Raw genomic sequence first — 15,083 nt, 5'->3', positions numbered from 1 at the left:
TCAAGTCTCCACCGATGGCGATGGTGACGCCGACTCCTCCTTAGTCTCCTTCTCCTGCCCCCGAATTTTGCGTCGCTCAACGAGCAGAGCACCAATGATACTAATGCAGCACAAAGCCAGAGGCAATAACCACATATCCACCATTGCCTTATTGAAGGCTTCGAGGATGGTGATCTTGTCTGCCCCTTGTAGCCCCTTGGTCAGAGTCGTGACACCTCCGCTCATGATTTTACTAGTGTCGACACCGGGGACATGTGTCTTTTGGATGTTTCGGTCTAGGTGATTGATGAAGAGAGTTTGAGCAACAGCAGTGAGGATTGCACTGTCGAGAGTATGTCAGTAATTCATCCCTTTCACCTTTCGGTTCACTTCTGGGACAGATTCAAGCAACAATTACCCTGCCATAGTCTGAACAAACATCACAATGCCCGATCCAATCGGAATATCCGGCAAATCAAGCACATTTTGAGCGACCATAACGGGCGTTTGGGCGGCAAGACCCATACCCAAGCCATAGAGGATTTGGTACCCAATCCATTTTCCAGTGCCGGTGTTAATAGTAAATGTGGTGAATAAGCCTGATCCGAGGGAGATGAACGTGGAGGAGAAAACAAGGAACGGCCAGATGTACCCCACCATTCCGATTAGAATACCGCCAAGCAATGAGGATATGGCATTGGCAATGACCAGAGGAAGGGTGTCCACACCAGAGCCGAAGGGACTCGTTCCTAGAGCTCCTTGGAACCAACTAAAATTCATTAGCCAGTCTGTCCTCTACCGAGGTGGAGGGCATGGAGTGGGTTGAAACATACATTGGAATATAATAAAGCAGCAAGAATGAGGCACCACTTGAACAGAAGCAGAAGAGGCAAGCGGCGGCTACACTGCGTTGTTTGAAGACACGTGCAGGCAGCATACTCTTTTCACCCTGCCAGAGCTCCAGAGCGATGAATACAATTCCCAGCAGACCAAAAAATGACGAGCAGAGCGATAATCCTACCACTATTCCAGGGGTAGGTAGCCCCACCCCATTGTAGCGCTAGGAGGAGACAAATGACGCTTCCAGTAAGGGTAATGAGGCCGATGAAGTCGAATCCCTTGAAGAATTCAACCAGAGAAGGCGGCTTAGTCTGGGGTGTGGGTGGGCGCACAAATAGCAGAAAAATGCCATAACTGAACGCCCCAATTGGAAGATTAATGTAGAACTGATCATTCCAGCTGGGTTAGCCTAGATTACAAAGCAAGTTGAATTCTGGGGAAAAGTGGGGGATGTAACTCACATTCCATCGCCAAGTGACATGCTCGGTGAGGGCGCCACCAATCAATGGCCCAGTAGCATATCCAATGCCCATTGAGCCGCCAACCAATCCCATGAACAAAGGGGCCTTTGACGGATGGGCAATGAAAGGCACAAGAGAAAAGGTGCCAACAAGCAAGCCCGAGCATCCAATTCCTGCCACAGCACGGCCCACAATCAGGGCTACAGAGTTTGGAGCCGCGCCACAAATGGCCGACCCAGCCAGGAAGAATAACATGGCCACTGTGTAGATATATTGAATGGGGTACCAAGTATAGAGCTTTCCATACAGTAACTGCGTGATTGATGTGGTCATGAAATATACACTACTGTACCAACCAATGTCTTTGATGGAATTGAACTGGTCAGAAATCACGGGGACTGCTGTTGCCAGGACGGTGCTGTCCTAAATATGAGCAATATAAAATCAGTTTATGACTCGTGTAATAAAATACATATATGTAAGACGAGGATGTGTGAGTATACTCACCAGAGTGATAACAAAGATGATTAGGCATAACGAAAATGTCACCAATGCAAATTTGAAAGGGCCTGGAAATTGCTGCTCCGGTGCTGCCTCAGCTTCATTGCTTGTGTCTGCTGGGCTTTCAGACGCCTTGAAGTCTGGAGTTGATGAGCTATCTGCGCTACCAGCAGTGTTCAAGGGAGTCTTTTCAAGGACGTGGTCGTCAGGAGAAGCCATGACAGGAGAGGTAACACTTGTTACAATCTTCAAATGACTAGGTAAAACTAAAACTTCTCATGGTGAAAACAGAAAAGGTCGACCAAGAATCTTTCCTATGTACTCTGTACATGGCACATTGGATTTATAATCGGAGCGCTTAGAAATCCACCACAAAGGAAAAAAGAAACAACGTGCAGGGGTCTTGCAAGGGTACACAGGGTAACAGCATGGTAGAATGTGAACAGAGGCTTTTGATTGGTTCTAGTCTAAAGTTGCCCATGAATCGATTCGCTTAGTAAACTCCGGCTAAATCTATAGATCTTCACGAGAAAAAAGCTTCGAAGTTCTACCGATCGGCGGAAGAAGGTCAATATACCTACAACACATACACATGGAGTATGGAGTATAGAGTTGAATAAAAGTGAAAACCAATTGTCAACCACTGCTCAAAAAAGATGACTGGAGAAGAGCAATTGGATTTGGCTGAACAAACGATACCAAATCTGACCATAAACACCCTTGTCCCCCCGCCCCTTTTAGCTGAACCGCTATAGGCTGACCTGCAGTTATTTAGTGGATACCCGGAGCTGTAATTTCCACCCGAGACTACTTACGCATTAGTTAAAGAGACTATAGCTGAAATGAGTTTAGTCTTGACCTGCGGCTTACCCAAACTGGAAGCTTCCGAGTTGATATACCTAGGTATATATACTAGGAAGGTTCCGAGCCTTAATAAGGTGAAACCACTGGATAATGACAGCCTGAAAGATATTGGAGAGGCCACCCATATTTCGTATATAGAGACAACGAGTATGAGAGATAGGATTATTAATGTCTATCATAGAAGTCTATGCCCAATCAACGAGAAGCAGGGAATAGAGTGGTGTGATTTAAGCAATTAACACAGAAAGAACGCACGATGGCCATAGATTCTGGACCCAATGCGGCCCGACGCGACGCGTATACCAATGGAAGGCCCCAGCCCCAGCCTGAGACAAGCACTATGCCGATCGCCATCATTGGCATGGCCTGTCGGTTGGGTGGAGACGCCAGCAGCCCATCTAAGCTATGGGAGATGTGCACTTCGGCGCGAGATGCCTGGAGTCCTATCCCACAGGAGCGCTTCAATGCTAAAGCACTATACCATCCCAACAGGGAGAGAGTCGGTCGAGTAAGTCACTTTTCAGCTCCTTCTACTGTTTTTTCTTTAACAAATATTTTCTTGCTAGAACCACGCGGTCGGTGGGTATTTCCTCAACGAAGATGTTGCACTTTTCGATGCGGGATTCTTCAATTTCTCCGGGGATGTGGCTAGTGTAAGTCGAGTTCATATAGACGGGAATCTATTATACCAGCGTAGCCAAGATCCCCGAAAGCGTGGGATGGGTAGAAGCTGCTGCACTGCCGTCGCCTTTCATAGCGGCCTACTATGCACTGATCACTCTTGCTGCTCTCCAGTCCGGAGAATCTGTACTCATCCACGATGCTGCCAGTGACGTCGGCCAGGCTGCGATAGTCCTTAGTCAAAAATTGGGCGCAACCATCTTTACGCTCAGCAAGTCTTCAGCCGAGGCGGAACTTCTCACCAAAACACACAATCTTGCAGCTGGCTACAACTTCTCCAACGATGAAACCGGCCTATCATCCATTATCGGGGCTCAAACTGATGGTCTGGGGGTACATGTTGTCTTCAATACACGATCGAGTCCTCTGGTGGATTCAACATGGGATTGCCTTCGTCGTTTTGGTCGATATGTCGACCTGAATGGCGCCTCCCCCCTTGCTCCAAGGCCGCTCAAAGAGGTGCTACGTACAGTGCGTTCGATGTGCTTCAAGTACTTGAGTATCGAGGATCTGCAGCACAAGCAGCCCTTGTCGAAGGCATCCGCATCTCTCACGAGAGGACCGAAGTTCCCATCTTACCCCTTGTTACTTGGCCAATCAGCGAACTTGATCGCGCATTGACCCGTATCGAAAGCCAGGATAATTTGGGCAAGATAGTAGTTGTCCCTGGCGAGAACGATCATGTCAAAGTTAGTCTATCAGGCCCTTCTAGTTATGCTTACTGCCACAGGATACTGACGCAGCTTCTCAGATTCTCCCGCAACCGAAAATATTCTCCCTTGACGATCCGGATACCACATACCTCATCGTGGGTGGCTTGGGTGGAATTGCCTACACGGTCGCTTCTTGGATGCTGGAGAAGGGGGCTAAAAATTTGGTCATCCTGTCTCGTCATGCCGCCCAGCATCCCAAAGCGGCTGAGCTTCAGGCTGTTGCACAGTCTCAAGGCAGTGCCTTGCAAATCCGCAGTTGCGATGCGTCGAATGAGGGAGACCTATTGGCCCATCTGGCCGAAGTTTCTCATAGCTTCCCCCCTATTAAAGGTGTAATCAACGGAGCCATGGTGCTTGAGGTAAATATACCCCCAAGGAATACTCTTGAACGAACTGCGTGCTAACTGAGCAAACAGGATTCCGTCTGGGAACGTATGACACATACCCAATGGCAGCGCGCTGTTGCGGCCAAGGTAGCCGTGACCACTAATCTTGACCGATACCTATCGGATCTGTCATTCTTCATCCTACTTTCATCTCTGACTGGTGTGGTCGGGTCCGCTTCGCAAGCCAACTACGCAGCCGGGGGCGCCTTCCAAGACGCCCTAGCCCGCCACCGAACGGCCAACGGCCTCCCTGCCGTAGCCTTGGGCCTCAGTGCTGTCGAATCAGTCGGGTTTGTGGCGGAAACAGGAGATGATGCGCGACGTCATATTGAGCGACTGGGCTCCGACTCAGTCAGCATAGAAACAGTGTTGCAATTAATCCAGGCGGCTATCCGGGATCCACTTCGCCGATCTCCCGCGGAGAGCCAAGTCATTATCGGACTCACATCTTGGGACCGTCTGGCTGAGAATGCTGCCACGAGACGTGACCGACGATTCAGTACCCTGCGAGTGGGTAGTAAGAAGACGATAGCAGATGCCGGAATTTCATCCGGTGATGAAGCTGGAAGGAGCAATTCCTCGGCAGCCTTGCTTCGGAAATTGGCCGAAGGCCACCTAGAAGCCACGGAGGCACAGGGACTCTTCCTTGATGTCATTGCCAGTAAGCTGGCTAGTATCTTCAACATCGATGCAGCGGGACTGGACCGGGAGGCTCCGTTGGCGCAGTTTGGTGTAGATTCTCTGGTAGCAGTAGACCTGCGCAATTGGCTCGGGACGTCGGTCAAGGCGAAGATGTCGATCTTTGAAATTTTGCAGAGTCCCTCGTTGCAAGAGTTTGCGAGTTTCGTGGCGCAGCGCAGCGAATGGATGTCGCGTGGATAATTTATGTGTACATACCGGTACCTACCTAGGTAAACCGCAGATTTCGTTCCCGTTCCAAGGTTACACAGGTGCCCAGAAGCTTGACTAAGATAAAGTTCAGATGGAAACTCTGTTAAGTGGAGTTGGTCAACCTAAATTCAATGGTTACTGCCAACCTTGGAAGGTGTAACCTTCCAAGATTCTTTCTCTTGGCAATCAAATATGTCGAGGGAAGTTCTAGGCGGATAACGAGGAGTTGGCTTGACGGGCTTTTTGTGGCTTATGAATTCCGACCGTCCCGCCATGTGATTCTTGACGAAACTCTACCAGCTAATCATTTTGTATAAATGCATATCGTTTTCCCTAAGCGAAGATTCTGCGTAATGAGTTAGGTATATATCAATGTATATCTATGTGTGTCTTCAAAAAAATATGTACGACAGTTTACATAATATCATCTACCCTCTGACATCCCACGAATAGCCAAACAAATCCTCGCCGCTGTCTCCTCCGCCGCTGCCACCTGTTGCAAGGCCAGCCGGTTCGACGCCAATGTATTTTTCATTAGATTCAACAACTGTCGTAATTCAGTCAAATGCATAGCACCCAGCTCCTGTACCAATTTCAATCGCTTTTCAGAGGATTCAACGCGATATCGCCCGACCCAGATGGCCCCATCCAGTACCTCCCCCGTAGGTCCACTCTCCCAGCCCAGCGGGTCGGCCCGTGATGCACCCACTTCACGCGGTTGGCCCAGACATAACCGGCCAATTTCTTCCGCGATGGTCGCCAGTGACTGAGCGATAGTAGCTAAAAGAATGGAGTTTTGGGAGTCGGTGCTGCACTTCCCACATGAGATTGTCTCTTGGCATGTGCGGACTGCTGATCCTAGACATAGCAGCTGGATGTCGACACCGCCCGAATCAACTTGTTGTACCCCAAGTTTCTCTAACAGCTCGACGAGGTTGGACAGGCAGTTGCATTCCTGAATTAAGCCGTTCCCCTATTCCTGACTTGTCTGGGAACGCAGCTCCATCGGACAGGCTACGGGTGGGAGCAGGCCTGGGCGGCATAGTTGTTCCATCGGAGGGGTGAGCCGGGTCGGTCAGAAAATTTGCATCACTTGTGGAAAGATGCGACGATGACAGAAATTGACTGCCTGCGGTGGTGTCCACGAGATAGGATGTTTTGTCTGGGGTGAGGTTGTCGCCGAGGTTAAAGAATTCCGGTCCCTCGAGATTCATGAACATGCATGTATCTAGATCAAAGGGTGTGTCATAAGTTAAAGAATCTTGTTGGTGTGCAGAGGCTGGTCGAGTTTGGAGGCCCGGCATCTGTTGGTCCTCTGGGCCGGTTTCGTTGACGGAACGCGACCGCAGACGAGAAGGAGATTCAGACGCAGAGGTAGAATCAGGTGGAGTCCACTGCTTGTTATTGCATGCCCTCTTGGATTGGTTGCCATTGTTGCCAAAATTCATCGTGTAGGTGCATGGGGTTGAAGACGCTTGACATCGATCACAAGCGCCACCTTCACCTTCCCCGCTGCATTTGAGCTGTTCAACCCGATATCAGTCTGATATCTTCTACGGTGAGAACATGTATTCCGACACACCTTGCGAGAACGACATACATCACAGGCTACGAGCGTATACCCGCGAGCATCCTGCCCGCGTCCGGTGGTGGAGAGACTGACGTGGTCGTAGTGGCTGGTCTGCTTATTCAACCGCATAGTGCCAAACATTCTCTTTTGCACTTCTCGTATAATGATATTTCTGGTATTAAGACCAGTAAGCCGGGCCGATCAGAAATATGGAATATGAAACATAGATGAATAGAGTCTAGAGGCACCGGTAACCAAGATCTAGATTAGGCTCTTGAGTAGCTTTCTAGACCAGGTTGTGAGGTCTATATCCTCTTATTAGATATAGGTCGCGGCGTCTGGTAGACTTACTTGTACTTAAGCCGGCTGGCGGAGATCTCCCGCTGAAAAAAAAAAAAAAAAAAAAAAAACAGAAAGCTCGGGGGGCATAAATGCCGCTTCCCCATAGGTCACCGCCAGTACATTGTAACTAGTCGCAAATTGATAAAGTCCACGTCCACGGACCCAGAGGTAATCACAGAGTAAGCACTAAATAACCAGCCCCTGAAAGGCTACCCGACTGTGGATTTCTGTTTTCCCCCCAATGACATACATTGATTAATCCTTTTGGAGGGGATTGGTGAAGGCTACCAGCACGGAAATGAAATGCAACAAAGGCCTTCTTTGAATGAGGAAAGTATGAGTATGGGGGAGCATTTGTTTACGGGGGTGACTGTAGACACTAGCTTGAATATATGTCTTGAGGATTGCATTTCTAAGCCCTGGGCGGAAGTGAGAATCAGCTGCCCAGCTGTGCAGGATAATGGGATTATTAGTACGACATCTGCACATGAAAAGCACAGGCCCTAGTTGTAGAAACGAACTAATATAAAGTGGAAAAGAGACTATCAAAACAATCGCACAATAATAGTAGTTGACGGTCAGGGTACCGGCAATTGGCTTGACAGAGTACGGAGTATGGAGTACAAGAGCAGCCATCCGCGCGTCTTCATCCATATTGGGTAATAAATTTGGAATGTCATGACTACGTTGCCTGTAAATGAATTGCACCATCAACCCCGGACTTTCTACAAGGGCTCACTTCGACTACAACCCTACAACAGGTGTACTTTTGAGAGTCCTATAGATTGATTATAGGATCCCTGCCTGTTCGGAATGCCCCAATCAAGCAACATCCGAAAGGATTTGGTATGAATGAACTGGGTGCCATCGTTTCCTTCATGAGATGAGTGAAGAGTGAATTAATATCCCAGAAGCTAATTGGTCACCATCATCAACTATGGCGTCTTTGGCAAACCTCATCCACGTACCCCTCAACCCCCTTGACCATATCCCGCCTCAGAATTATGTGAAAATTGGCCTGTATCTGCCCCTCCGCCCAGGTGTCCGTGCCGAGGATGCGTTTCTGGATCTGCAAGATGGGTTGCACCGCAGCTTTGTGCAGATTCCCTGGCTGGCCGGTAAAGTCTACTGGCAGCATCAGGATACTCCCGGTTGGCGACCTAGCCAGCTAGAAATCCGATACAACCCTATAGCCCCAGATAGCACACGACCCTACCAACTCAAGTTTCACGTACTCGATGCTTCGTATGAAGATCTTCAAGATCGAGGGTTCCCGACCGATGAGTTCTCTGATGAAGATCTACTCTGGGCACCCTTCTTTGCCGACATCAATGCCGGCGCGGAGGTCTTCGTTGCGCAAGCCAACTTCATGGAAGATGGATGTCTACTCACCATGTCAACATGTCACCCATCTGCCGATGGCACCGCCATGATAACCATCCTAAAACTATGGGCGCAAAACTGCCGCCGTCTTCATGGAGAGACAGACGAAGAGCCGGCATTCGACATCGCCCCCGAGAGCTCCGATCGCAACCTTGTGGATCGACTGTGGAGTGAGGAACGAAACACCCATTTGAAGGAAGAAATGAACCCCGCAGCATGGCATATGGTTGGTCTGGACCATCCCAATGATGTTGAATCTATTTCGGCTTCATCCCCACCGCCCCCGGTGCCACCACCCGAGACCCCATCACGCGTCATGCGCTCAGCTGTCTTTTACATACCCGCGGAGCGCTTCACAGCCCTGCGCACCCAATGCTCTAAGGACAATGGTGGAACAACTGATCTCTCGAGCAATGATATTCTGACGGCTCTAATATGGCGCAGCCTGATGACGGCGCGACAGGCCGTGTGATCCAACGAAGATATTACGGGCACACTCGCAGAGCTCGAAATGACCGTCGATGGCCGTCCTGATCTCTCTCATTCCCTGCCTGAAACGTACTTGGGAAATGTGGTACTGATCAACCGGCCAACCTTACCACTTCATAAATTAATCGACCCATCCACGCCGCTAGGGACTGTAGCGCAGAATATCCGAGACACTGCGCGCGTAATCCACCACGAGAATATGATGGACGCGTACTCCCTCCTTCGAGGGGTATCGGACTTCAGCGAGCGCAAACTGCGGTTCACGACATTCGAGGGCTCGTCGATGCTGATCACGTCGTTACTGGCGTTTCCCATCGAGGAGATCTGTTTCGGTGACCGATATTTCCGTCGTGGGGGGCGCCCTGAGGCGTTCAGACCATTGATGAGTGCTTTTAATCATCTGTTTAGGATTAGTTTTATTTTGCCGAGGGCGAGGAATGGTGGGGTGGAGTTTGTAGTTAGTCTGTTTGAGGAGGAAATGGGGGCTTTGGAGGGGAATGAGGAGTTCTCAGCGTATGCGGTGCTATTGTCAGATTGATTGTTTTTTGAGTAGCGGTTTTAGCCGAATGGAATGTTATATCAAAGTATATATTTGCCTAGTAAGGCATCGGGAATATAGCCCTGACAGAACGTTGTTTGACACATGAACCGGTCTTCTCGATCTAGTATTCCATGGAGTAATGTAGTATATGCTAGCAGAAAAGAATAGTATACCAACAATAGCTTAGTTTATTGGTAAACTCGAATACAGATTTAAAATCAATTCCACTGTCCATTCTACGCCCCCTTGTCGGGCCAACTAGTCCGCCGGGAAGCCCTCACATAAGAATTAATCGGCCTGACAACCAAAAATTCGGGATCATACATCATAGGCTCTTTCGAAACATCGCAAATCTCATACCTCAGCACCAACAAGGCTAACACCAGCCTTGCCTCCACATGAACAATATTAAAGCCCACACATCCACGAGGCCCGGCTGCAAAAGGTGTATACGCTAAGCGGTGCTTCTTCACATCCTTCGCCAACCAGCGGTCCGGATCGAAACGATCTGGATTATCCCAGTAGTCCTGGTGTCGGTGGATTGAAGGAAAAGTGGGGATAACGACTGAGTCAGCCGGGATCAGCCATCCACCGGGGACTATGACGTTCTTTTTAGCATTGCGAGCTGTTTGGAAGGCGGGCCCGTGGAGGCGGAGAGTTTCTTTGACGAAGCGGTTGAGGAAGGGGAGGTTCATTAAGTTGTCGTGGGTCCATTGTGTGTCTTGGGTCACGTCATGGTCAATAAGTTCCTGTAGTATTCTTTCTTGCATGCCCGGGTATTTGGTGATGGCGTATAGAAGGAGGGAGAGCATGGAAGAGGAAGTGGTGAGTCCAGCGCCGAGGATGCTGACTATATTGGAGAGGAGGTAGTTGTGGGGTAGCTTTTGGCCAGAATCGTCGGTGGCGCGCTTGAGATAATCAGCTATACAGGTGGACTCCAGCGCTGCTTGTGCAATGGGTAGATCCGGGGCGTCAGGTAAGGGCCATGCGGCAGCGACTTGGTCGATGAGTGCCCACAGTCGCTCTTCAACAATGTATAGCCTGCGCAAGGAACTGAAAGGCAGGTACTTGAACCATGGAGGACTGAGAGAGGTCTGCTTCATCAGAGCCAGATACTCGCCCATTAGTCGGATGATCTCGTGTGGGTGTGTGTCGACGGTGTCAAAGTGGCCGACGTCCTGACCTAGGACAACCTTGCAGACAATTTGGCCCCCTAGTTTGAACATGTACTGGTAGGTATGCCAGGCTTGTTGACGCTCATCAAGCTCATCGAAAACGGCAAAGGAGGCCTCCACGGCACGTTGTAGCGTCGGAACGTAGTGCTTAGTCGCTTTAGTGGACATACTGGGAGGCACGAATCGGTGGGCCAATTTGAAGGCAGGAGCAGCAGTGTCGCAGGTGAAGAGCGCCATGTTGTTGTTCATCCAAAAAAGCGGATGGTTGGAGTTAGACGTCGTCTTGGTGAAGAATTCATTTTCGCCTAGGACTATTTCCGAGACTCTTGGGTCATTGGTGAAGTAGACAGTGGTACCCATATTGACCGTCTTGATGACGCTCCCATACCGCCGAAAGAGTCGATCATGGTTGCCAATGTGGTCAGAATAAATCTCGAAATAGTTTCCAACAATAGGAATCTCAGGCGGGCTAAGAGGCTCCCGAATGATTTGGCTATCCACGCGAACCCCTATCTTGGTCGTCGTCTGGCGGATCTCGTCCATGGTGGAGAGAACGCCGGACTCGCCATGGAATGAAAGAGCTGTAGTCCATTATATCAGCCTACTGTCTGTTGCTCCTTTCAATACCAGTATACTCTTACATTTGGAGTCTGCGATCGAGAAAAATTTGGCAACGCCATATCGCAATTCATCTAGAGTCTTCACCCTTGATACATCTATCGAGGACGATGTTTCGTTTGGCGGACTGCCCGCCAGGTAAATCGATTTGGCGGACATCGTGCATTACATTGATAGGAATCAACTACAATCTAAAATAAGCACAAGTTAATAATATTCTGACGTGATAGTGGGTATAAATTGCCCGGTTCTTTGATACGAAGTCTTCGGAGCTTTCCACATTAGGGTTCCGAGTGTGGATCGGAAGATGCCTGAATAATCCATCTCACACACCCATTGTATATCGACTTCTCTGGCCATCATTCTATGACAAAGCCCTAGTTTGACAAAGCAGAATGACAGTGAATAATTTTAGCCTCGAGCAGATAGCCCAGCACAATACCTTAGACGGTGCGTGGGTCATCATTAATGGGAAGGGTCAGTCCATCATTGACTATGAGTTGTATGAGAGCTAACTAGCTAGGAAGTCTACGATGTCACGACCTATCTTGATGACCATCCTGGAGGTCGAAATGTTCTGATGGAGGTCGCTGGGACGGATGCAACGGATGACTTTGATTATGTCGATTATTCCGATGACGCCCTACGAAAAATGGAAACCTTTCAAGTCGGAATCATCTCAGGCTGGAAGAAGGTGAGCTTTTCTATTTTGTTTTTCAGCATTAGTATTTTGAATTTCATGCTGATGGTCCCGGTGGTAGACACCGAAACCCACCTTTGTTGAATCGCTGCCGGTCAGCGCGAAACCAACAGCGTCGCAGCCAACCCGACGCAGTCCCATGCTTACCTGGGCACTGGTATCCGTGTGCGGCTTTATAGTACTAGGATATGGATGGCAATCTACTGAAGTGGGAGTTTTGAGTAACAGTTATGGGTTTTGGTCCGGTGTTGCCGTGGCGCTGGTGGTCGCGATGACCATTGGGGGAGCTGTGGTCTTTTCGACAACAAAAAGGGTTTTGGACCATGGAAAAGGGGTATTTGAGTATAAACCGTACTATGAAGAGCCTTCTCTGTCATAGATATAATACATATAGCAAATGTTGAAGATAATGACCAAATTTTAATCTGATTAATGAAACCATTCAATAAAATACGGACTTTACAAGGATTACATTACATACACCATGCCAGAAATAGTCACCTCCGACACACCCAAGGGTTCATGAGAAGTACATACTAAGACTCAGATCCCCGTTTCTTCGAATCGAGACCTTTTACCAAAGGCAAACCTCACTATGGCAAGCACCGGGCACCATACATACTTCCTCGGCCTCGCCGCATATGGCTTCAACGCCTTGTGGGGCTCCATGATGCGCAATGGCGCCGTACAAGCTATTGGAGCCATCAAATCCACGGGGATTCTTCCCAGCGGCGACAGTCTGACTACTAATATGACGGGAGTTCCGTTGTTCGATGGGTTCCTTTTGTCTCCCGTAATCTTCTACGATGCCCTGATGTATGAGAGACATCCAGTGCATCGATCCCTACTGGTGTCTGTATTCACCAGCATGCAAGCGACTGCCATAGGGATGTTGGTTAATGGAATTAACATCGATGAAAATCTATCTATTTGGTCTTTGGTGTACGTACAGCTCAACTTGAAGCTTGAATTGCCATTCCATTGAGTATCGAACTAACTATACGGACTCTAGAGAGCACGCAGCGTGGGGAATCTTCAATCAAGCCTATGGTGCTGCATTTGTTTACCCCTTGTATTGCCTTGTCACTGTTTACAAAGCCGTCCAGTCACCTACTGAAGGGGCAAAGGAGAAAAAAGAGTCCGGAGAAAGACAGTTGCCAGATATCGCCGACCGCGAGGCAATAGTGTACACCAGCATTGCCATCGCCGCCGCACCCCTATGGCTTCTCTATCCAGCGTTTTTTCAGTGCAGCAGCATAAGTCGCCAGCTCTTGATAGCTAGCTACCGTGTCTCTCCCGCTTTACTGGCTTCGCTACATCCTTTTTTGGCCTTCATCTTACGTCGGCTATGGCCTGAGAAAATACTTCCAGCGGATAAGGCTCATTCGCAGAAATCAGTACAAGCTTCGTTGCTAGTCGGGGCTACTACAGCAGCTCTGGGCCATATATATGCTATACTGACAGGAATACTGTCCCATCGCGCATCCTTCGCTCAAATATTCTTCCCATCGGAAGCTGCGACTGGGCTAAAATGGAGCGCCCAGAAATTCCTGCAAAAGGATATTCTTGTCATAATTGCCGCTCTGGTCCCATTCTCAGCTCTCCTGCTACGTGCTAAGAATGGGAATGTTCTCACGGAGAAAGAAACAATCCACAAGAGATGGGCGGAGCGGATCTCCAACATGAACTTTGTGCCGCGCGTGATTGTTTTGACCGGACTTGCATTTATCTTTTCTCCTGGATTTGTGTATAATTTGTCCATGGCGTGGTGAATAGTGTGTAGTTGGTCTGATATATACAGTCAATGAGGGGCAGTGAGAGGATATAAATGCACAGAAATATTTGATGGAAAATTTCGTTCCATAGACGTAAAGGCAAATTTCAATATATACTCCAGAGCAAAGATCCTTTAACTCATCTAAATCTTAAATCCAGCTCGATGCAACGCCGTCCGATCCCTTCCTCGCTCGGCAGCCCACTCGATTGACACCGCTAGATCTTTGATCTCATTCGCCTTCAAAGGCAGACTGTGTCCACCCTGATGACGGTGGGCGCGTAGCAGAGACTCATCACATAGTCCCTGGACGATGCGAGATTGATGCACCATCGATAGTTCATCCTTCCTTCCCGTGACATGTACTGTGGGAATGCTAATGCGGTCTTTAACCAGCTTAGGATGAAAAAGCCGCGGGACAGAATCTACGTCAAGAGTCTTGAGAAAGTCTAATTCAATGGTCGGCTTTTTGATGCCGATCGCCTTGATCGCCAGATGAACGAGGGCGAGGTATTCGGCGAAGACGCGCTCCGTTGGTCCAACCAACTCGAAGTCGCAGCGCGGAAAGTCAGTTTTGAATGCAAACGGCGAGTGTTCCACTAGACTGCGAATCACGCTCTCAAGGCAGGTAGGGTCGGCAGAGCATGCTGCGACAGAGGAAATTAGGACTGCGAAGCTGAATGCTGCGGGAAGATTGGGCTCTCGCGTCTGGCGGTCGATGATGTACGCGGTGGCGATCGATGTCCCTTGACTAAACCCCAGAACTCCATCAAAGGGTCCATTTTCCTCGATAAAACTATCCAAGTCTTCAAGAACCTCTTGCATCTCGACGGGTGAATAGCCCGTCACATATGAGTAAAATGGACCAGGGAACCATTCGGGCATGCCTTGATTTACGTTAGCTTGTTGTCGAGGGGTGTGAAACTGGGGCCACAATAGTACATACCTGGTTCACGATTGCAAGATACTACACCGTCAAAGAATGTGAATTGGTATGTTTGTCCCAGTTGGACAGCCAGCGGATTCAACTGTTTCTTGAGCATAGCTCCCGAGGAGCCCACTCCGTGTAGTGCAAGAACTCTCATTATGGATGATTGTATACAAGCTAGTATGGTAGAGAGACTATAAAAAGCATAGAGTATGACGATAAAAGAGTGTAAATAATAGAAGTGTGG

General features: G+C 49.0%; 8 protein-coding genes across 8 annotated transcripts; 4 read left to right on the top strand and 4 right to left on the bottom strand.

The window, feature by feature from the left end:
* On the bottom strand, window positions 1–2,000 carry N7479_002210 (MDR family MFS transporter; the record flags this gene model as incomplete). The annotated part of the gene is made up of 6 exons (XM_057249907.1): window positions 1–322; window positions 398–748; window positions 813–879; window positions 1,001–1,205; window positions 1,281–1,703; window positions 1,788–2,000. The coding sequence occupies 6 exons, from the start codon at window positions 1,998–2,000 to the stop codon at window positions 1–3; spliced, it is 1,581 nt and encodes a 526-aa protein (XP_057114339.1).
* A 901-nt stretch (window positions 2,001–2,901) lies between these two features.
* On the top strand, window positions 2,902–5,307 carry N7479_002209 (uncharacterized protein; the record flags this gene model as incomplete). Its single annotated transcript, XM_057249906.1, has 5 exons — window positions 2,902–3,153; window positions 3,212–3,298; window positions 3,348–3,797; window positions 4,057–4,398; window positions 4,456–5,307. 5 exons carry the CDS (start codon window positions 2,902–2,904, stop codon window positions 5,305–5,307), a joined length of 1,983 nt encoding a protein of 660 aa, XP_057114338.1.
* Window positions 5,308–6,209: 902 nt separating this feature from the next.
* Window positions 6,210–6,764, bottom strand: N7479_002208 (uncharacterized protein; the record flags this gene model as incomplete). Its single annotated transcript, XM_057249905.1, has 1 exon — window positions 6,210–6,764. One exon carries the CDS (start codon window positions 6,762–6,764, stop codon window positions 6,210–6,212), a length of 555 nt encoding a protein of 184 aa, XP_057114337.1.
* A 1,401-nt stretch (window positions 6,765–8,165) lies between these two features.
* N7479_002207 (uncharacterized protein) lies at window positions 8,166–9,083 on the top strand (the record flags this gene model as incomplete). The annotated part of the gene is made up of 1 exon (XM_057249904.1): window positions 8,166–9,083. The coding sequence occupies one exon, from the start codon at window positions 8,166–8,168 to the stop codon at window positions 9,081–9,083; it is 918 nt and encodes a 305-aa protein (XP_057114336.1).
* A 39-nt stretch (window positions 9,084–9,122) lies between these two features.
* On the top strand, window positions 9,123–9,638 carry N7479_002206 (uncharacterized protein; the record flags this gene model as incomplete). The annotated part of the gene is made up of 1 exon (XM_057249903.1): window positions 9,123–9,638. One exon carries the CDS (start codon window positions 9,123–9,125, stop codon window positions 9,636–9,638), a length of 516 nt encoding a protein of 171 aa, XP_057114335.1.
* Window positions 9,639–9,877: 239 nt separating this feature from the next.
* Window positions 9,878–11,593, bottom strand: N7479_002205 (cytochrome P450; the record flags this gene model as incomplete). The annotated part of the gene is made up of 2 exons (XM_057249902.1): window positions 9,878–11,397; window positions 11,458–11,593. 2 exons carry the CDS (start codon window positions 11,591–11,593, stop codon window positions 9,878–9,880), a joined length of 1,656 nt encoding a protein of 551 aa, XP_057114334.1.
* A 236-nt stretch (window positions 11,594–11,829) lies between these two features.
* On the top strand, window positions 11,830–13,906 carry N7479_002204 (cytochrome b5-like heme/steroid binding domain-containing protein; the record flags this gene model as incomplete). Its single annotated transcript, XM_057249901.1, has 5 exons — window positions 11,830–11,911; window positions 11,962–12,128; window positions 12,196–12,468; window positions 12,682–13,076; window positions 13,147–13,906. 5 exons carry the CDS (start codon window positions 11,830–11,832, stop codon window positions 13,904–13,906), a joined length of 1,677 nt encoding a protein of 558 aa, XP_057114333.1.
* Window positions 13,907–14,052: 146 nt separating this feature from the next.
* N7479_002203 (uncharacterized protein) lies at window positions 14,053–14,993 on the bottom strand (the record flags this gene model as incomplete). Its single annotated transcript, XM_057249900.1, has 2 exons — window positions 14,053–14,795; window positions 14,855–14,993. 2 exons carry the CDS (start codon window positions 14,991–14,993, stop codon window positions 14,053–14,055), a joined length of 882 nt encoding a protein of 293 aa, XP_057114332.1.
* Window positions 14,994–15,083: the final 90 nt, after the last annotated feature.

The sequence above is a fragment of the Penicillium vulpinum genome (assembly GCF_028829585.1).
Source record: "Penicillium vulpinum strain IBT 29486 chromosome Unknown utg000001l_segment0_segment0, whole genome shotgun sequence".
Lineage (NCBI taxonomy): Eukaryota > Fungi > Ascomycota > Eurotiomycetes > Eurotiales > Aspergillaceae > Penicillium > Penicillium vulpinum.
The sequence above is the reverse complement of the archived record's forward strand: the minus strand, read 5'-3'. Positions and strand labels throughout refer to the sequence as shown.